Below are 22,744 nucleotides of genomic sequence, written 5' to 3' on the forward strand. Positions count from 1 at the left end.
GAGGCAAGACCGCAGAGAGCCGCCGGGTGTGACACCGCGACACGGGCGCCAACGATTGGCCGAAAATGGCGTCATCTGAGCGGACTCTCCCATTGGTCAACCATGACGCGACTTCCAGTGCACGAAGGGTTTATAAGAAGCATTCCAGAGAGACCAGCGCATTCCCTGATTCCCTGATTCACCTCTCTCGAACTTCTTGCTGTGGGCCGCAGCGTCCGAGTTGCTGCTGGCCCGTAATGACTGTACGAATGTTACTTGACGTCTCACCTCCCTGTACATAATGTAAAATAAACCCTCCCAAGTTTTGGTTTTCATCCCGAAGTCCGTCCTTCAACCCCTACATCTGGTTGGCAGCGGTGAGATCGCCTCCGAATGCATCAGCTGGTGGCAGCACTACGGATAAACCTTCGTCGAGAGAGATCCTAAGGAACCGGGAAGAGCGAAGAAGAGAGAGCCTTCGTCGAAAGAGGTCCGAAGAAACTGGGAGTAGCGAAGAAGGAGCGAGCCTTCGACCCAGGGAGTCCGGAGGAACCGGGAACAGCGGACGAATGAACCGGATGGCAGGGTGCTGCAACTGTAAGTGAGCGCGTGGTTTTTTTCCTTATGATTCGCCAGACTCAAATGTTGTGTGTTCATTTTGATAGTTCTGGGAATCGGGAGTTTGATGCATTGTGTGTTTGCACAAATTAATTAAGGAAAACAGTTTTAACCACCTGTCGGGTCAGCTGCCATGGATCTTAGAAGGTTGACGAGGTTAGACTTGTTGTTGGTGTGCGACGATTTGGGAGTTGAGGCGGACGAACGGATGGAAACGCCAGCTATCATAAAGGCGATTAACGATAGTGGCAATGATGGCAAAAGCATTGAGCTTGCTTGGGAAGTGATACAGGAGCCACGGGAGCGTGAGCGTCGTGAACGTTTGCGGGAGCGTCGTGAACTTAGGAGTGAGCGTAAGCGTGAAGAACGCGGGAATGAACGGAAGCATGAGCTTCAAGAACTTACTCTTAGGTGTGAGCGTCATGAATGTGAGAATGAACGCGAACGTGAGTATCAGGAACGTAAGCTTGAGCGTGAGCAAAAGTATGAGAGAGAGAAGGCAGCACTGATCAAAGAGATACAGCATTGTGATCAGTTATTGGCACAGAGACAACGGCTGTCTGAGAATTCTGTAGGAAGTACAGAGCGAAAGAATGAGGAAGTGTCTAGCAGATTTTTGCCAAAAGCCGACGAGAAGAGTAGTGCCTGTGAGATTGGCTGCCGATTCATAAGTGAAGGGAAAAGGCTAGCTGCTAACGATGCCTTAGTGGCAACAGAGGCCGTTAAAGGCCGCAAGGAGAGCGATGAGGTGCTGTGCCAACAGATGACTGTAGAGACAGCTAGGCCAGCTGCGAACAAATTGGCACAGTTACCGCGTGTGTGCGTCGCTGGTAATGTTAGCGAGGTTGCTAGCGAAGAAAAGGGTACTGCTGACCCGACAGACGCGAGCACCCATGTAGAGCCAGATGTGCGTGCAGAAGTGAAGTGCGAGCTGGACGATGCAGTTGAGAATAGTTCTCGGGGTGGCGAGCTCCGTAGCTCACGAGAGAACAACTGCATTGTTCAGGGATCGGTGCGGCTCTCCGCCAGTCTAGATGGCCTAGATAGGGATGATTCAGTTGTTAATCATTCGGACTGTGCTCGTGAGACAGCGATCGATACCGACGGACTGTGTGCCGATGCACAGCGTGAGCTGGGCAATGTAGCAGAGGGCAGTTCGCAAGAGTGCGAGTTGTCTAACTCGAGTAAAGCCTGCTGTATTGTGCCAGAGTCGGTTGAGCTGTCCGCCAGTCGAGGCAGAGAGAGTGTTGATTTAAGTGAGAATCACTCAGACTGTGCGGGTAAGAGAGCGATCCGGGCCGACGAAATGTGTACCGGCCAGCACGAGGCACGAGAAGGCGACATGAAGGCGAGTGCAAAGAGAAAGCGCCGTAAAAAGAAGCGCGGTAAAGACTGAAAGACGGTAACTTATGTAGCGCCGCCAAAGATGGCGAGAAAGCCAAATGGGCAGGGCGCGAGGAAAAAGGTGCGGTCGTCACGGACGATGTTGACGCACCCAAAATGTTCAAACCACCGGTCCAAGGGGGACCGCGAAGCATGTTCTGCACGGACGCGGACAAAGGGCACGAGGCTGTTAAACTCCTCGTCGTTCCGTAGTTCTTTTCATAGCTCAGCGTGCAGTTCGAAGAAACGCAAGGTGGCAGAACGAGACCAGGTGGGGAGTAGCGACGTGGTCAGTCGAGGTCATGTTGAAAGCGGGGCGCGGGGACGCAAATTGGCAGGAGACCGTAACGTCTTGGGGGAGCTGATAGTTAGTCAGCCCTTTTGTTGTTTCTCGGCAGCCAGAGTAGCTGTCAACCCACGCCCACCTCGAGTCCGATTGAAAGTATGAGTCAGTCGAAAACGTTTGGAAAGGGAGGCCAAGAGAGCTTCCGTAGAAGTAAAACGTGTTATTTTGTTTTATTTTTGAGCATCGGAAAGTTTTCGCGATTTGAGACTAGGATTTCTTTCAAGGTGTAAGGTTTGAGCTTTGTTTATGTTTTGGTTTGAGAAAGCTCAGAGATTTGAAAGACGCATTTGTGTAAACACGTAGTCTCGCGAGATGCACATTAATAAGTAGATAGGCTTTTTTTGTGTGTGTGTGAGTAACCTGAACGTCAAGGTTATCGTTGAGAGGCCTATCGTAACGCGCGTGTGTGTTATTTAACCTTCTTTCTTTTAAGTGTTTTTGAATTTTCTAAGGTTAAGCGCGTAGATTTTCAGTGAGTGCATGATTTGCACTGAGAAGCGTTCCTAGTTCCATTAGCGCATGTCCTGTGTGGACGGAAGGAAGCAGATTTATGACTAGGTTGCTCGTGTGTGTTGAGGGCAGCCGTATTCTGACTTCGCTGATAAATATGCGTGGAATGAGTTATTAAAAGACGCATTATTTTAAGGGTTCTGCGGAGTGTGTAAGTCCCGCAAGTTTATTTGTTCGTTTAAGTCACGTGTCCTGTAGGACTTTCAGGGAAGAAACGTGAGTAAGCGTAAATGAAAAGTTTGCCTACAACGCAAGTACGCGTTTTGTTTAGTGACCACAAGGCTAGTGCGCTTGTGATTACGTACTTGCGAGGTTGACCAGATTGTTCAGTGGCACCAATACGTGCGATAAGTACGCCACTGCGATAGATTGGAAACATGCTGTTCGTGTAGTTAGGCCACTTAAGTTATGTTCGGCTGTTTTCATTTGTTGTTTGCATCGTCAGCGACCCTTTTGTTTTGCAACAACAATAGTACTCTGGTCTTGTCGGCAATCGAGGAGAAATGGATAGCTGTTTGGAAGGGTGGTTGGAACTGTTTTGTCAAAATTGGGGAAATAAAAGATCAGGGTTCATTTTGACTCAGTAATAGCCTGGCGAGTCAGGGTTGAAGAGCCTGCGCTTACACGTGGGGCAGCGCTGTGTTTTGTTTGTTTGACGTATGTTCTCCAGGGCCCAGGATCCCGCAGTTCGTCAAACGAGGCTCGACCCCGGTACCCTGCAGCTTCTTTCAGCGTTCCTCATGGCCAGCGAATTGAGTTCACCGGCCATTCAGAACAACCGGGGCGAGGACGAGCTGTTAGATATGGAGCTGTTTCCTGCGCCTACTTCGAGTTCCCCCAGACCACATCGAATCGCAGCACAACTAATTGAGAAGCGCAGAAACTTGGAAAGCATATTCCAGAGGAGCGCTCGAGCAAACAAGTTCACGTGCAAACAAGTTCGTATGCCGCCGGTGGAGCCGTGCCGCCAGGAGTAGAAGGGGCCCTCAAACAATGGAGCCCAAGCGTCCCCCTTCTCCGCCTTTGAAGAACGCATTGCAAGTCTGCAAGGCAAGACCGCAGAGAGCCGCCGGGTGTGACACCGCGACACGGGCGCCAACCATTGGCCGAAAATGGCGTCATCTGAGCGGACTCTCCCATTGGTCAACCATGATGCGACTTCCAGTGCTCGAAGGGTTTATAAGAAGCATTCCAGAGAGACCAGCGCATTCCCCGATTCCCTGATTCACCTCTCTCGAACTTCTTGCCGCGGGCCGCAGCGTCCGAGTTGCTGCCGGCCCGAAATGACTGTACGAATGTTACTTGACGTCTCACCTCCCTGTACATAATGTAGAATAAACCCTCCCAAGTTTGGTTTTCATCCCGGAGTCCGTCCCCCAACCCCTACAGCGCATGTTTCCTGACATCTACAAACGACATATCACGGTCTATGATCTGCCACTGCCATGGTGGTAACAGTTTCGCTTGAGTCATAGGACAATGTTCAAGAAGCTGAACACCCATTTCTTCAATTAGGTTCCTCACACACAAAGTAAACGGCTTCCTCACTGCACGCCGGTTATGGAAGAGCGTAGCAGCGGCGATATCGTTTATGGTTGAATAACAAGGATGTTCGCTTGTACTCTCAGAAAGTATGTGAAACTGGTATATGACCATTGCAGATGAAGTGACCACTGATTTGACTCTACGTAGAGGCTCTGGATTGGACTTGTCCTGAAAGCACCGGTCGCGAGACGGATACCCAGATGGTGGACGGGCTCTAGGATTTTTATTGCACTTGGTGTTGCAGAATTATAAATTATTGCTCCGTAATCAAGGCGGGAGCGGACAAGACTGTTATATAAGTTCAAAAGATTTTGGCTTCTAGCGCAAAGTGGAACACGGACACAGAAAGGAGCAGACAGGACGAGCGCTATTCACATTGAAAAGAGCCCTGTGTACAAGAAATGTAATGCAAAAGGATAGACAGTTGGGCGAGTTGGTACAGTAACATGATTTTGGCTTCTAGCGCAAAGTGGAACACGGGCACAGAAAGGAGCAGACAGGACGAGCGCTATTCACATTATTCACGCTATTGCATTACATTTCTTGTACACAGGGCTCTTTTCAATATGAATAGCGCTTGTCCTGTCTGCTCCTTTCTGTGTCCGTGTTCCACTTCGCGCTAGAAGCCAAAATCATGTTACCGTACCAACTCGCCCAACTGTCTATCCTTTTGCATTACATTTCTTGTACACAGGGCTCTTTTCAATGTGAATAGCGCTCGTCCTGTCTGCTCCTTTCTGTGTCCGTGTTCCACTTCGCGCTAGAAGCCAAAATCATGTTACCGTACCAACTCGCCCAACTGTCTATCCTTTTGCATTACATTTCTCGTACACAGGGCTCTTTTCAATGTGAATAGCGCTCATCCTGTCTGCTCCTTTCTGTGTCCGTGTTCCACTTAGCGCTAGAAGCCAAAATCATGTTACCGTACCAACTCGCCCAACTGTCTATCCTTTTGCATTACATTTCTTGTACACAGGGCTCTTTTCAATGTGAATAGCACTCGTCCTGTCTGCTCCTTTCTGTGTCCGTGTTCCACTTCGCGCTAGAAGCCAAAATCATGTTACCGTACCAACTCGCGCAACTGTATATCCTTTTGCATTACAAGTTCAAAAGACACTTTCGATCACTACTTCATGTAGTGCGTGACAGAAGCTTGAGAAGGTTCATTGTTTTCAAACATGTTATTTTCAGATTTTGAATATGGGGAATAAACGTGAGCTTTGAATCTAAAGTGATTCCCAGGAATTTATGTTGGCTGCTCACAGAAAGGTGGTCTCCCTTGATCGTAATACTAGGCAGTGGTGCTACCCCCCTCTTGTTTGAGAAGAGTATGCAGGTACTTTTTTGAGTGTTTATTTTGAAGCCGTTCTCATCCACCCATTAAGACAATTTGTTTATCCCAAGCTGCACTTGTCGTTCGCAGACAGCAATATTGCAAGATCTGAAACTTACTTGTACATCGTCGACAAAAACGGAATAAGACATTGCGCGTGGAATGACTGTATGTAGGCTGTTCATTTTTACAATAAACAGTGTGCAACTAAGTACGCCCCCCTGCGGAACACCAGTTTCTTGGGTGAATGATTTAGATAAGACATTACCAACCTTTACATGAAAAGTGCAGTTAGACAGATAGCTTTCAATTGTGTTTAACATGTTCCCATAGACGCCCATTGCGGAAAGATCGTGGAGGATCCCGTATCGCCACGTCATGTCGTACGCTTTCTCTAGGTCCAGAAACACTGAAAGTAAAAACTGCTTATGAATGAACGCATCTCTAATGTTTGCCTCAATGCGGACAAGGTGGTCTATTGTCGACCTTCCCTCTCGGAAACCGCATTGAAGGGGGTCTAGTTTATTGTTGCTTTCTAGGAAGCTGATTAAGCGCCGGTTTACCATTTTTTCAAAAGCTTTGCACAGACAGCTTGTTAGTGCTATTTGCCTGTAGCTGCTGGCTAAGGCCAGATGTTTCCCTTGTTTAAGTATGGGAATGACTATAGCTCCTTTTCAGGATGATGGAATATACCCCGCCGCCCACATGGTGTGTTCATCGTACGGTGCGGGGTTACAATTATTTGGGTTTCCCCAAATGACACTAGTTTTGACAATTTCTCACACTGTTTCTGATCGCGGGGCTCCAAGAGGAGATCACCATTTGCCATCCTCGACGCCTTATAACCTGGACCAAAGACTTCAGTCAATGACTTGGAAACAAGGAAGGGTGAGATTGTTCGTACTGGTTTATCTGGTTTTTCAGAATGAATGACATGGAAACGTGGGAAGGATTCTTTTTGCCTACCAAAAAACTAGAAAACTTCATGGGTGCGCCCTCTTTTCTGAGGGCGATCAGGGAGTGGAGGGAAGGAACTATCCATAGAGGAATGTGTAGTTTTCAGCAATAACACCAGCCACCCACAGTGGAGCCCTACAAGGGGATGCTACAGGAACTGTAGAAACAGGTCCTGCAAACGCCAGCTGTACGTTATCACTATAACCAAATATGAAACAACCTAGGTTGACTATTCACACCAAGTTAACCCTTGCTGCAAGGAAAAATTGGAAGTAAGCGGAAGCTAGGAGAAGACAGGAAAGATGAAAAGTGAGAGAAAGACGAAGGCTGGAGGGAGAGAGAGACAGGAAAAAGCAACTACCGATTTCCCCCGGGTGAGTCAGTCCGGGGGTGCCGTCTATGTGAAGCAGAGGCCAAAGAGGTGTTGCCTCCACCGGGGGGTCTTAAAGGTCCAAACACCCAGCATCGGCTCAACCTCCAGGATCCCCTTTTCCCCAGACACGGCTAAGCCGCGCACGGCTACACATGGGAGGGTCCAACCCTCGTGTGCTCGGGTACGTGGTAAGTTTGTGTTACTCTTGGGTGGGTGATTAATTACACTTCCATGAAACTTCCTCCACTTTGTGGGATTCAGCAGAACTGATTTGCCATAGAATGCACTTTTAGTACCCACCGTGGTAGGCCAGTGGCTAGGGTGTTGCGCTGCAGAGCGCGAGGTCACGAGTTCGGCCCCAACTGCGGCTGTCACATTCCGATGGGGGGCAAAATGCCAAATACTCATGTACCATGCGCTGGGTGCACGGTAAAGAACCCCAGGTGGTCACAGTTAATCCAGAGTTCCCCACTACAGCATGCCTCATAATTAAATCATGGTTGTGACAGTTAACCCATTCGCTTCCACAGCTGGCGAGTCGCTGTCTGCTCAACGAACGGCCGTTTCTGGCTATGTTTCATAGATGGCAGCACGTTGCGGGATATTTTCTAGTTGTTTTGGTTTTCGGACACTAGATGGATATATTTGTCTACATTTGCAGTATAAGTTGCTTGTAAAACAATGGAAAAGTTCCCGCTCATCAGATTCCGCTCTGTTGTTGTAGCCATTGTCAACCAGAGTACCAGACACGAAAAAACTGTACAGGCTTCCAAGTGGGCTCATTTTTTTCAGCACATACCACCGAAAACTGTAAAGCAGAACCATTCGATGCTGTGCTTAGTTTTTTAGGGCCACGTTAAAAATCTTAAAAGGTGTTCTGTGTGCAAAAACAAGTAAAAGTGCGCTCCGCGTTCTCGCTCATTTCAAACTTTTATTATGCTCACTTTCTAGTTTTTTTACCACATCGGACATGGAGGCCTATTTGGGAATCAAATAAATCAGACACTTTGTAAAAAAAAATTAAAATCTGCAGCATATTTTAGAGCAATTTTCTTACAACATGGGGACACCAGGCGCGGTGAAGCGCCGAAAGGGTGGAAGCAAAGAGTTAAAAACTCCCACATTAAAAAAATTTTTGAATTGCACTAGTATTTAACTCACATTACCTAGCCCTTTATGTGCTGCTGCCCTCTGCAGTATGTTCTGACAATTATATTGTTCAGGTAAAGGCATTATCCTTCACACAAGAGCTTTATAATGGTTGAAATCACTTAACAGTGAACCATCTGTTATTGAAACCTAAATCACTACCAGTGAGCTGGTCACCATTGTGGAGCCTTCAAGGTGCAGGATCCTTGGTAACCCACCTCATCTAGCACGTTGTAGACAAACACATACCATTAAGCAGATTATCCATGCTGATATAAAATCCTTTATCAACTCACCGACTTCTTTGCGTTGCATCACAAGTTGAGCAAGGGTCCAACGGAGCCCAGCAAGAAATGAGGCACTAAGAACAAGCAAGAAGCCTTCCGTGTTGAACTGTGTTGACTGGTAGGTGAACATGAAAAGTCCGAGTGCTATTAGAAGTACAATGAACACAAGGGAACATCGCTGCAAGAAACAGAGAGCCAAGGCACTCTTTCAGTATTCAATCTGTTGTAGTAAAAACAAGGTGCAACAATTTTTAAGGTGAATTTGAAACCATAGCTTGAGTACTACGAGGGAGGCCCAGCTACAGGCTCATTACATTTTAAAGAATTTGGCTGAACACATGCAAACTCAGAGACAAAAGTTTACAGACCACAGGCGCTGCAAAAAAGAATGTCTCCTCAGATCCTAGGCATACAGTCTGTACATCACATGATGTGCAACATGTGGTTGCAGCTGAAATGGTTTTTACCTGGCTGCATACCTATGCCTAAACAAATAAACTCATCTCACTACAATTTAAAAATGCTACCATAGTTGCAAAAGATGCTGATAGCTCATAATGTAGCGAATGGCAGCTATCGTCGGGAGAAGTGAGCCTCTTTCTTTCTTTATAGGCAAATCACGTCATAAAACAGTAAGTATAAGACAGGTTCATGAAAGCAAAAATTGTCATCTACCCAATTATAGCATGAAGCTACAAAGGAAACCCACATGAGTTTCTTAGAAATAAAAGCTTTGAGAAAAGATTCCCCAGGCCAGGATGGATTTTTCCTCAACTGCAAAGCTTTTGTTTTTGAGAACCCATATGGGTTTTCTTTGTAGCTTCGTGCTAGTCAGACGTACGACAATTTTTTCTTTCATTAATTTGTTGTACTACAGACTCGAAGCTGTCTCCTTTTGCTTATTTGTACCTTGCAACACAAAGAAACCTGTCTTTAGAAGTGTATAGTAGGTGTATGAGAATACCATCAAAATAACTTGTTGGAAAAAAACACAGTGCCTGACCTCCATGCTCAATATTGCCTTGAACCTAACCACAGCGGCAAAGCAGCAAAGACTGAAGGCATCATAGCAAAATTTGATGAACTTTGTCTTTCAACTTTCTCACGGAGCCCTATCGGTGGACATGCCTATACTTGTGGACAACTTTCTGTGGCTACGAAGAGAAAGCTACGGAGGCAAAGCATGGAAAGTGAGAGCGCTTCTGAAGAGAGTCCCGTATTTTAATCCATGTTAGTTTAAGCTGGGGAAGAAAAAACAAACACCTTATTAGCAACAGCCAAATAAGACAAAACACACCACCGAATGTAAATGTTTACTTATTTTGTGGCTTTTCCCTTCTGCGTCTGGGAAAATGAGAAACTGTCACATGCGGAAGCTGCGTTGATTCAGCATCTGTTCCAAGCAACCAAAAACACTGTCACATGCTGGCAGACTACTTGGCACGGTAACACACGTGCAGAACCTCCGTCCCCGTAGCGTTCCCTTCATAGCCACAGAAAGCTGTCCATGAGTATAGCCCATAGAACAACCTCAATTTTTCAATTATGATATGTACCCCAAATGAACTAAATACAAAGTTGGTGGACAATGTGTACATAATTAGTTAATATACTTAATAATAATCGTATGCTTACTATTGTCTGATGCCCCTAACGACAATATTGAAAAGTGCATACTTATCTACATTGCATCGTCTTAAAAAAAAAAAAAAACGTAATTTTTCCTAAAAGCTGCTCGCATAACAAACACCCAACATGTGGTTATGCAGTTACAATATTGTTCACTCGCGTGTCCATGAAGTGGGTTTGTTGTTAGCACCCCAAAATTCTGGTATCTAGCAGCACTAGAGTGCTGTTAAAGATGCTGTCTGCAACATCTCTTTAGCTTTTTGTTTAGCATTCAAATGTATCTGCCCAATGCATTTAGTTTCTCATTTCACAATTTCACAAGCCATTGTTCATTCACAGAGGTGATTCAATTTCTCTTGTCTAGACTATTGTTGATAGAAAAAAAAATAACATAAAAAAAAGCTCACAAGGAAAACAAGGTCGCACTTACCCTGCGCTCAAGTCCAAAAACCAGGGAGAAGCCTAAGATAAATATAATGCAGGTAGATTTCGTCATTGTGTACCTGCAAGATTTATTGACATCAAGTCAGCAGCATGCTACATGAGTGCGTATAGTTATCTTACGGCAGAACACCATTATGTAACAAGTTAACAACTAGCAAAGAAGACTGCTTATACTAGAGGTAAGAGGCATAATTAGGATGCAACTCACATTTTAGAAAATTAGGTCTTGAGATTTCTATGGCACAAGGAATAGCTAATAATTCTCAATATGGCAGGTGAGAAAAAGTGAAAAAGAGTGCCAGCAACACTAACACATGAGCAGTGACATTAATTCATATTGTGACAGTGACTTGAAGCTACATACATATGTGCCTTGCTCCTAGCATATACAATGTGCAGATGTACATCTATCACACATGCCAGGGCTGGGCATCATTAAATCCTAAATTATCTGCCAGCCTTTAATCAATCAATTGAATTATTTATTATATTTATTTTCACAAACACCTAATAGAGAACAAACTTTACAATTGGACAACTCTGTGAAATAGGCTGTTTGAAATATGCACTAGCCGCATATCCATATGTACTGCTTTTATACCAAACACCACTGTAATGATAGGCAGATAAAACACGAAAGACATGTCAGAAAGTTTCCATGTTACATCTCAGCCAAGCATTTGGCTTGGGGCATGCACGTATGCAATTTTACTGGTAGGTTTCTAGCTGCAGCTCTAGGCTGTCTCCAACATTCATGGCAAAGGCTCGACTACAAGGCCCTCTGGGGTTGTAAAGGAAAAGAAAAATGCTTGGGTTTTATGTGCCAAAACTATGATCTGGTTATAATGTATGGCATAGCAGGGGGCTCCAGATGAAGTTTGACCAACTCGTGCTCTTTAACATGCACCCAGTGCATGGTACACAAGTATTTTTTCATTCCGCTCCCACTGGAATGGTGCCACCATGCCCGGCACCCAGTGCATGGTACACGAGTTTTTTTTCATTCTGCTCCCATTGGAATGCTGCTATCACGGCCTGGAATCAAACCAGCGACCTCATGCTATGCAGTGCAATGCCAAAGCCATTAAGCCACAGTGGCAGGTTGGTTGTTAAAAACATGTGCAGAAAGCAACACAGGAAAATTTTTATAAGGCTCACTTCCAAGATGCAAATCTTACCAAGCAGCCAATGACAACACTGAGGGTAATTTCTACTTGTTGGAAAAACCAGTGGGCTTCCAGTTGTGATATCTCATGCATATGAGGTGAATGCTCTGCTACTAGACCATCATGGTATGGAAATGCAAATGCAAACTACTGATGCTGACTAACATCAGAAAATCCCTGATCACACAAGACCAGGTTTACTTGAACAGGGGAACTATCTGCTGACAACTGCAACCAGAATTTTAGGTACACATGCACAGCTTATTGAATAGAGCCATATTTAACAGAAAAGAAACATGAATAATTAAAGTGCTAGGTAATTTTAAAGTTAACTGATCAATTGCCCTGCTGTAACATGTGCCAATTTAAAAATAATGTGACAAGTCCTAGCAACAAAGTTTCATGAAGATTTCACAACACAGATCATAGCACTACAATTAGAAGCAACTGTCCTAAACCTCCATGGTCAATGAAAACCCATCAGACAGTGCCTCAGTTACACTTAATTCATTTCTCATAAAATGATAACAATAACCAGGCTTTTTAACACAGTATGGCATTTTCCTGTTTCTGTGTTACCTCAATTGGATAATCATCATCATTATTATTACTAATTACTATGGACATGATTCTAGGTAGGTGTATACTTCTTTATGCATCTTGGCCATACCTTTTAGGCATGCGAGTATGAAGTGACGGCTAACGAACAGTTTAGCACCAATTTTATTGCGGCCAGAAACGTCTATTTTGGATGGTAAATGATAAAAATATGTACTTCCGTTCTTGTTCCTGTCTTTTTTTTTTCCCCCAAATGGAACTGCCTTTATAGGAGTACAGTTTTGCTTCTGATTCACTAGATACCTGGTAGCACTGACCATTCTCACCCTTAACAGGTTCATGTATACAACCATTGTCACCATATTTTTGTCGCTGGCCGCCAGAAGGTGGTGACTGTTCTCCTAGTAGATTCATTATTTTGCAGGAAATTCCTTGCCAAATTATGTTCAGCATGGTTTCTGGCACAAACCCTTTATCAGAATAAGTGAGATCTGCAGTTTGTCTTTTCTAAATGAAAGAACTGCAAACTGCTCCAATAAACAATCTACCATTCCCAGTCACCTTTCCCAGCAAATACCTGTAGCCATTTATGGGCCAAGAATAATCCAGCAAGTGCCCCTCAAAAGGAACATGCCTACATGCAAATTACTTTGTCTTAGACACCTTTTCCTTCCTTATTCTTTGAAGCTACGTGCCTGCCTTTGCTATGCTCAGATGCTTTATTGTTGTGAACATGTCAGTGGCCTGTGGTTCAGTGCCCTGAACCTTACTCATTAATTAAGGGAGGTCAACCCTGCCACCACAAGTTCCACTGGTGGCAATTAACCTATTGCCTACCAAGCCAGTGGTGAGTCCTTGTTGTCAATTCGCGATGTTATATCTAAGTGGTGTTATCTATTTCATTGTATCTACATGTCTATAATTAACAAACAAAGAAAGAAAGAAAGAAAGAAAGAAAGAAAGAAAGAAAGAAAGAAAGAAAGAAAGGAAGAAAGAGGAAAAGCTCCACCTGGTAGTGTCGAGGAGCTTTTTTTCACAAAGTGTGAATGGTACCCGTGCCTTGGAAAGGTTAATAAGTAGGCCATTCAGTTTTTCATTAATCATGGTGCATCATATCGGAGATTATGCACTCCCACACAGAAAGGAGAGGTGCTGGGAGTTACTTTCAATGGGAGGTCAAAAAGCCCCGCTCATAGTTTCTTTCACACAACCCGTTTGTGCCGTGAGCTGTGTTCTTCATCCCCAAACCTGGCAATTTTGGTTGTTTGTGTGTGTGGGTGCTGCACAAGTGTGCTCATTGTTGCAGAACTGGGAACCTCTTTTCTTGTGCTAGTGGCATCTCAAGAAGGCTACTTCTTGAAGTATGGAAACACAAACAGTTGTGCCACACTCTATTGAGAGAAGCCTATCCTGCATTCTTGACATGTCAGTGAACATAGTAGAGCATGCTCTTTTAGAATGCAAAAGTCTGTTTTAAAGTGCTGAATTATGTCTTTCTGACAATACTTAATTTAATTATACATCCTGTCAAGTAACCTGAAGTTAGTCTGAAAAATTATTAAAATGTTATTGCAATTCTCAAGCAGAAAAAAACTGGGCTAATTAATTAAATTGTGCGGTTTAATTTCCTGAAACTGAACAGTAGCTTATGAGGGATGCTGTAGTGGGAGGCTGCAGATTAACTGACCACCTGGGGTTCTTTAACTTGCACCCAAAGCATGTTTCATGAGCATTTTGGTGCTAAAAAACGTGCACTCGCCAAGAATAAAATAAAAATAAAGAACAGACGTTTCGGGGGCCATACGGGTCCATTGATCACAATGAAGATGTAAGCATGGGCGCGCGGCTATTTATGGGTGAGGTGGCGCATCGTTCGGGTGTATATCTCGCTAAGATTACCCCGCGTCCTGTTTATCGTGTGTATAGTTGATTGGATGTAAAATGATTCTCAGAGGGCATGATGAAAAAAAGATGATAAATGATGGCATGATGATAAAATGATGATCAGAGGGCACGGCAGCGTTCATCGGAACATGTCACATTTTGCTTGGCTCGTTGTGCAGGTGCTCCTTTTCCGGCCGCTGCCATGTTCTGCGCACCCGGCTTCCACAGAGCAGGCACCGCGGAACCTTCAATCAAGAAATGCTTGGGAAACTGCGACTTCTTCTGACAGTCATCTGGACTACGACAAGCCAATCAGCGTCTCACTGCACTGGAACCACAGGGCAGTGACGTCACCGGATCCTCCTATAAAGGCTGCAATCAACTCCCATGGGCTCAGAGGGCACGGCAGCGTTCATCGGAACATGTCACATTTTGCTTGGCTCGTTTTGCAGGTGCTCCTTCTTTTCCGGCCGCTGCCATGTTCTGCGCACCCGGCTTCCACAGAGCAGGCGCCGCGGAACCTTCAATCAAGAAATGCTTGGGAAACTGCGACTTCTTCTGACAGTCATCTGGACTACGACAAGCCAATCAGCGTCTCACTGCACTCGAACCACAGGGCAGTGACGTCACCGGATCCCCCTATAAAGGCTGCAATCAACCCCCATGGGCTTAGAGGGCACGGCAGCGTTCATCGGAACATGTCACATTTTGCTTGGCTCGTTGTGCAGATCAGTTTTCACAATTGATATCATTGCTTACGTACCAGTTGTTACGGTCTTGTGATGCTGCCGTGCCCTCGGACTTGCATAAGCATTCCTGATGATTGTTGGTCTGTGTTCTTACTTCTGTTATGTGGTGATGTGGAAACGAATCCCGGTCCTCGCGGTGATAATGAACCAACACTTTGCGCAATCTTGGCAGAATTAAAGAGTCTGAAACTTGCCGATTCAAAGCGCGACGCTACTCTTGCTGAAATTAACGAAAAGCTGTCCAAACTAGACGAAGTTCTCGCGTTATCCAAGGCAAACGAAGAAAAGATACTTAAGCTCAAGGAAACAGTACAGCACTTACAGAATGTTGTGGCTGCACAGGGAAAACAACTGATAGATTTTGAGGACCGCAGCCGTAGGAATAACTTAGTAGTCTTCGGAATAAAGGAAGATGCTAGTGAAACCCGGTCCGATCTTAAAAGAAAGCTTCTTCAAGACATTTGCAGGGACAAGCTAGGAGTGAATATTGATTCTCTGGAACGTATACACAGAATTGGCAAAAAACGCTATAATCAACCTAGGCCTGTTATTCTTCGGCTCTACAATTACAACGAAAAAATAGCCATACTTACAAATGGCCACAAACTGAAAGATTCCGGAGTGTCAATATCTGAAGACTACTCGCAGGCAACTGCAAAAATAAGGAAACTGCTTTGGCAATCCTATAAGAGCGAAAAACGCCCCGGTGATAAAATAAAGCTCGTCTACAACTAACTGCATGTAAATGGTAACATTTATGCGTGGGACGAGCAGAACAACTGCAGGGTATTGCTGCGCAAAGCAGCCCACACGTCCCAAGATTGACGAACAGATACCACCGCACGCGTTGTGGAAAAATCACTTCGACTAATATGTTTGAATGCGCAAAGTTTGTGCAACAAGCAAGACCGGCTCGAACAGTTATTACTCTTCTATGATCCACACGTGGCGATTATATCTGAAACTTGGCTTCATGCCGACATTCCTGATAGCTGCGCCGTACCGCCTTCATACACATGCTACAGAAAGGACCGCACCACGAGGGGCGGCGGAATTGCGATTCTCGTTAAGGCTGGATTGTCTTCTGTCCTTTTGCCCGATGTTTCCACCTTTCATGAAAGCGTTTCCTGTAGGCTGATGTTCTCAGGTAACCAAATAACTATTGTTGGTATCTATAGGCCTCCTGGGGCGGGACCAGTATATCTACTGGAATTATATGATTACCTAGAAAAGTACTTACATCAGAATATTATAATTGCAGGTGACTTTAATCTTCCCCACATTGATTGGGGCACCATGAAGTTTAGTCCCCCCGATGCGCATAGTTCAGAAGTATTACTTGATATATTGTTAGCGTATAATTTAGTCCAGACTGTACACTCTCCTACACGCGTAACTAGTTCAGCTTCCTCAATTCTAGACCTCATTTTATGTTCCGCAGGCATAAAAAATTGCATTACTGAAGTTTACGAGGGCATTTCTGATCACAAATTGGTCTACTTTAACTGCATGCTCCCTCGCCAACTGGGAACGTCCACGCCAAAATTACAAACTGCAAAGCATTTTGACGCAGCAGACAACCCACGCATTATGCATTTCCTGCAAGATGCCCTCTTATCGTTTTGTGAGGACGACGTAAATGCGTTGTGGGCGAGGTTTAAATACCTCTGCGATTACTGCATAAGAAACTTTGTACTGGAAAAAGTAAAGAAACTAGGGAGAACAAACCCTTGGTTAACCCGAGAACTAATACAATTAAAACGGAAGATCAAGCGTTGCAGGAAGAAGAAGAATAAAAATGCGTCACTAATTACAGAATTAAGCGCCTCCCTCAAGCTCAGACTGCAAAAAGCAAGAGACAGGTATTTTTCGGAGACACTTGGTCGTTTTGCAACGGAAAATCCTCGAAAATTCTGGCAGTACCTCTCGAATAAGGACAATGAAAAGTTAGACTAAGTAACGGTCGATGGGGAAGTTGTCACGGACAAAAAGGAAATGGCAGACAGGTTCAACCTCCATTTCCAAAGCGTATTTTCCAGACCTGATGCAAGGATTGATAACACGTCCGTTAGTGATGGCGCAAGCACCATTACCATCTCTTTGGAAGGTGTTACCGAACTTCTATTGCGATTGGATCCAAAAAAATCAGCCGGCCCTGATAACATTCCCGCAGCATTCTTAAAAAGGTATGCAGAAATTCTGGCCAGATTTCTTGTCGTAATCTTTCAAAAATCTGTAGAGTCAGGCGCCGTACCCCATGACTGGCGTGTTGCGCGTGTTGTACCCGTATTAAAGAAAGGAAATCCATCGGAAATCAATAATTACCGCCCTATATCTCTCACCTCTATTCCTTGCAAACTAATAGAGCATATTATACTCAAATCCCTTAACAGCTTTTTAGACACGAATAAAATAATTAGCAACAGGCAACATGGCTTCCGGCAACGTTTTTCCACTACTACACAACTAATTGATACCGTACATAATCTAACAAAAACTCTCGACAGTGGTGGTCAGGTAGATATAATTTTTATGGATTTCTCCAAGGCGTTTGATAGGGTTCCTCACTCCAAATTAATAACCAAAATGAAAGAAATGGGTATCCCTTCCTGTATCATCGCTTGGGTTATGTCATATTTACAAAATAGAAAACAATATGTGGAAATTGATGGCAACTGCTCCCGCTTTTTAGATGTTCACTCTGGTGTTCCTCAGGGCTCAGTCTTGGGGCCTGTTTTATTTAATATATATATTAATGACCTGTTAGGTATTCTGGAACTAAGCACGTCGGCCAGGTTATTCGCCGATGACTGCATTATCTTCAAAAGCATTAATTCTGTATCCGATCAACTTGTCCTAAATTCGAACTTACAGCTCCTTGCAGACTGGTGTAACAAGTGGGATATGACAATTAATTATGATAAAACCGTTTATTTATGTGCTACGAATAAGATCAACAAAATGAAATTTAAGTATGGCATTGGGGACAACATAATTAGTCAAGTGGAAGAATACAGATACCTGGGCGTGACTTTAACGTCTGATCTTAAATGGTCATCCCATATCTCCAACATCTGCTCCTCTGCAAGGAAAAAGCTAGGTTTCTTAAAATATAAATTAGGCAATTCTTCAAGCGTACTTAGACTTCAAGCTTACAAATCAATGGTTAGACCTACTCTTGAATACGCCAGCATAGTATGGGACTCACACACCACAATCAACATAGATAAACTAGAAAAAATCCAGAGATTAGCAGTAAGGTTTATATATAACCGCTATAAGCGAAGGGACTCTCCGTCCGCCATGTTACATCAGGCAGCCCTTGAGCCATTGGCTGAAAGAAGAAAGGCTGCCCGGCTGCGCTTTTTTCACTCTTTGTATTTTCAAAAACTAGGCATTCAGCCACAGGATTACTTCGAAAGGGACACAACCAGACCTTCACGACATAAACACAGCCATAACATCAAGCCAATATTTGCCCGCACGAATTTCTTCAAACATTCATTTTTCCCTAAAACAATATCCGACTGGAATTCCCTGCCTCATGACTCACCTCTCCTTTCTTCAACTTCTTGAGAGCCTGTATATAAGTATCTATGTGTATGGCTAGAAATGATGATTACTTATTAACTGTGCGTAGTGTGCTTTTTTGTCTACGTACCTGTGTTTGGGGCACACACTCTCACAAATTGTATTTGCTTTGTAACCCTGTTTAGTTTTGCTATTATATTTTCTCGATGTAAATCATAACTTCCCCATTGTTGCTGATCCTAAGGCATAGTGCTTACTAACAAATGTATGTACCCTCTCCTGCTTGGACCGATCCGGTCTGCAGTATATTGTAAATAAAATAAAATAAAATAAAATAAAAGCAAATGGGCATATAAGTGTTTCTCTTTTGCGGTGATGGCTGCCGAGTCCCAGTCAATGATGTGTCCGGTTAGTTCGTGATGTTCCGCCAGGGCATTCGCGGCTGTGTGGCCCTTGGCGACGTCATGCATGTGTTGTTTCAAGCACCGTTTAAATTAATGACGTCGCCACACATGAATGACGTCGCCAAGGGCCACACAGCCGCGAATGCCTTGGCGGAACATCACGAACTAACTGGATACATCATTGACTGGGACTCGGCAGCCATCACCGCAAAAGAGAAACACTTATCTGCCCGTTTGCTTTTACAATCATTTTACATCCAATCAACTATACACACGATAAACAGGACGCGGGGTAATCTTCGCGAGATATACACCCGAACGATGCGCCACCTCACCCATAAATAGCCGCGCGCCCTTGCTTACATCTTCATTGTGATTAATGGACAACCCCCGTACGGCCCCCGAAACGTCTGTTCTTTATTTTTATTTTATTCTTGGCGAGTGCACGTTTTTTAGCACCAATATGTTTTCTCGCCAGACGAGTTTTCGTAGAACACTTGACTATTCACGAGCATTTTACACTCCATCCTCCTTGCAATGCAGCTGCTATGGCCGGGACCAAACCCGCAACCTCGTGCTTAGCAGCGCAATGTCATAGCCACTGAGCCACCACTGCAGGTCGGAATATTAAGTGTACGTGGCCATCTCGGGAGAAAGCCATTATTTTAGGAGACCAAATAAGCTAGAATGTCTGAAAACATAGAAACTAATAATGTAGAATATAACTTAATTTATTTGCCCTAAACATGCAAGTGCAAAATTGGTATAGTTGCTCAGATGTAGTGTGAAAGAAGTACCATTTTAAAAGCTCAGCTCCAAGTGTGCTCGACAATGGATGGTGCTTTCATGAACTGTTACAGGCTTGTGTAGTGTGTAGCCTTAAATTAGAATCAAAAGCTTGTGATTACAAGAATTTGCATAATCTAAGCAGTGACTGTATGTTACTCATGAAAAGAATAATTGATGAGGTTTAAGTTCAACCCACTGCACTGTAGTCCATGAGGAACACTGCACTGGAGGGCTATGGTTTAATTCCGACCAACTGGTGTTTTTTAAAACCTATATCTGGCCCCATAAGGACTGGCCACTGTCATGACTAGACACTGAAACTTTAGGTAATATGCCTACTTTTTTCTTATGTCCTTATTGTGCCTACTTAATGTACAAGCATGAACTATGGGTTTAGGAGCATTTTAGTGGAACTTTTCTTGTGCGTATAAATGCCTATTTCGATTTTTGTGCCTATACAATATCTTCAGGACCTAAATATGCTGTTTTACATGTTTTGTCCTATCCACATTTTGTTTATAATTCTATAACATGCTGGGGAACTTGGCTGAAGACATCCGATTACTACCACAAACATTCTGTTGGCATAAAGGCTGTTATTAATAGCTTTGCAGCAGACAAGAGCATCATTGTAAGAAAGGCTCAAACTGCTCTATGCAACGATACACTTGAAGGTGACTTGGCGTATCTGTGCGCTCACTTTGTGTTCTTATCCAACATTATCAAGAAACTAGAATACTTGGGTGCAACTCTAATCTGGAATGTGGGGCTCCCTTGGGATGTTCAGGCAAGGTTCAGCACCCATCCCCAATGGACCTCTTGCTGTGAAACTTCAATCTCTGTCGGACAAAAATCCGGGGTTTTCGCTACTAAAAGAACTGTCAAGGGTTCCCACTGGCAAACATTCTAAAATTTCAGAGGGTGTTGAATCACTAATGTCCTGAAGTACAAATGTGTGCTCCTAACTTCAGTGGATGCTGAGCATTCCTTTTCTGCATAGAAACAACTACTCGGTGACAAAAGGCACAACATGAAACTAAGAAATCTGGAGGATTAAGTTGCTTGTTTGTCACTGCTTTCAGAACTTTTCTAGTAGTGTCTAGTCACACTAAATTTCAGTTAAATCTTGCAGCCTAAGCAACTTGCCTCATTCTGTTTTATCGAAAAAATAAAGTGAATTTCACAAAACAGGGGTTTGGTGGGTTAGGTCCCTGGAAAAATATTAAATTATTTTCAGATGCACAGTGGAAGTACTTATTATTTGTGCCTATACATGCCTAAATGACAGTATTTAGTGCCTACATATGCCTTAAATGACAGCTTTAGTGCATAAGCATCTGGTCTCTGGTCATGACTTTGTGCTCAGCTGCAGAACACCATACATTAGGCCACAGAAGCAGGTACTCATAAAATAAGTGGGCCTTGACTTCTTTTGCAAGGACCACTCTCATATTTTGTGAACAAGTCACTGTCTTCTGTAACATACATTGCTCTAGTTTGCTTTCATTGAATGATGCCACACTTTCTTCTGTCAGACACAGAACTGTTCATTCTTGTGGTTAATTTCCCAACTTCTCAATATTTCACTAGTGGTTTAATGTTCCAAAAACACTTAGAAAATGATCAAGACAAAGACTGCATGAGAAGCCACAGGCAAAAGAACCAAGTTATTGATAAAAATGAGAAACCTGCTTCACAAAGCAACCATACTCAACAGCTGTAGTGAAGTGAGTAACGTAGCTATGACATGGATGGACACTTACAGTGACACAGTGATAAATTCGAAGCTCCAGTTAGAGAAGCCAATGTCCAGTGCACTGGCCACTCCTGTGATGGCGAGCTGCTTGATATAGACTACCCAGCTGAGCAGAATTCGTGGCCGCCCAGTGAAAACCTGGTATGCCAACCGTAACAACCCTGACAGCACAAACTTCACCACCAGGTGGCAGATGACTACAGTCAGGGGGAACCGGAACTCCTGCAGAGCACAGCAAGGGAAAGTGAATAATGAACCATGCTTACAGGAAATGAGGCCATGACTCCTCAATCATACCTGAACACAGTATAGTGAAACACACACCCTGGTAATGAGACAGAAAGAATAGATAAGAGGCCGTAGTATTGCAAACAGCAGAAGAAGCTCTTGAAGAGCAGCCAGCAAAAACTATTCCAATAAGCACATTACATTTCTATCAGCAGCTGCAATCATAACAGCAGCAGCTAACTGTAGCTAGTATGATTCAATATACCACCCATGCAAAATAAGAGTGAAGTCCAGCCTATAAGTCTGTGCAAGAAACCAGTGTAATATACCGTCCAAGCTATATGAACAAAGAAACAAAGAGAGCCTTCAAAATTACATTACGGCAGCTACATATCAAACAAGAGAATACAATACAGGTGAACATGACAAACTTCTCTGAAAACGCTCAAGTGCAGTGAAACACACCCTTAATAATGCCACATAATATGTTGGTTTATTATACTAATCCCTTTAGAACTACAATCTCTCCCATTAGCTATATATAGAAATAAAACAATCCATAATAATCAAACCATCTATCATGTACTGAATACATACATGTTCTTTCTTGTGTGCAACACTAAATTAAAAAGAAAATCGTAATATCTAGGCCCCAGCCATTTTCACACATAGGCTACAAGGATAGGCATGACATTAGCAGTAAGAAAATCTTCAATGCAAATTTCATTAATTGCCTAAAATGGGCTAACTTGTTTTTGTAATTGCTCACTTCATGGCAACTGTAATTATGAAATTGATGCTGACAAGTAGTGAAGTCATGTCTGCTTACAGAAATCCGAATGGTAGCACCACTTTCGAGATATCCCTCCCATAAATCTACTTAAAATGCTTTTGGCATTCCATTCAAGATCGGCCCAAACAGTTAGGGGCATGGTTTTTGGTAGCTTTGCAGCAACATCAACATATCTTAAGGCACATTTTAAGTTTGCATGTCTGAGAAGTGGTGCTATAGTATTAGATTTCTGCTAAGCAGACATGACTTCACTAGTGCTCTGCTTCAATTTTTCAATGCAACATGTGCTTTAAAGTGAGCAATTAGGAACTTAATCAGTCAATTTTAAGTAAT

The 22,744-nt window shown here is 43.7% G+C and overlaps 1 protein-coding gene across 3 annotated transcripts in view; it reads right to left on the bottom strand.

The window, feature by feature from the left end:
- LOC135911023 (solute carrier family 35 member C2-like) overlaps window positions 1-22,744 on the bottom strand; it is an 84,049-nt gene that overhangs the window by 52,165 nt on the left and 9,140 nt on the right. For all 3 annotated transcript variants that reach the window (XM_070527102.1, XM_070527115.1, XM_065443109.2), the window contains exons 2-4: window positions 21,398-21,612; window positions 10,540-10,612; window positions 8,490-8,658 (exon numbers count right to left, since the gene is read on the bottom strand). In XM_070527102.1, the coding sequence (XP_070383203.1) occupies window positions 8,490-8,658; window positions 10,540-10,612; window positions 21,398-21,612 (457 nt within the window). The remainder of the gene's footprint in view (window positions 1-8,489; window positions 8,659-10,539; window positions 10,613-21,397; window positions 21,613-22,744) is intronic.

The sequence above is a fragment of the Dermacentor albipictus genome, chromosome 1 (assembly GCF_038994185.2).
Source record: "Dermacentor albipictus isolate Rhodes 1998 colony chromosome 1, USDA_Dalb.pri_finalv2, whole genome shotgun sequence".
Taxonomy (NCBI): domain Eukaryota; kingdom Metazoa; phylum Arthropoda; class Arachnida; order Ixodida; family Ixodidae; genus Dermacentor; species Dermacentor albipictus.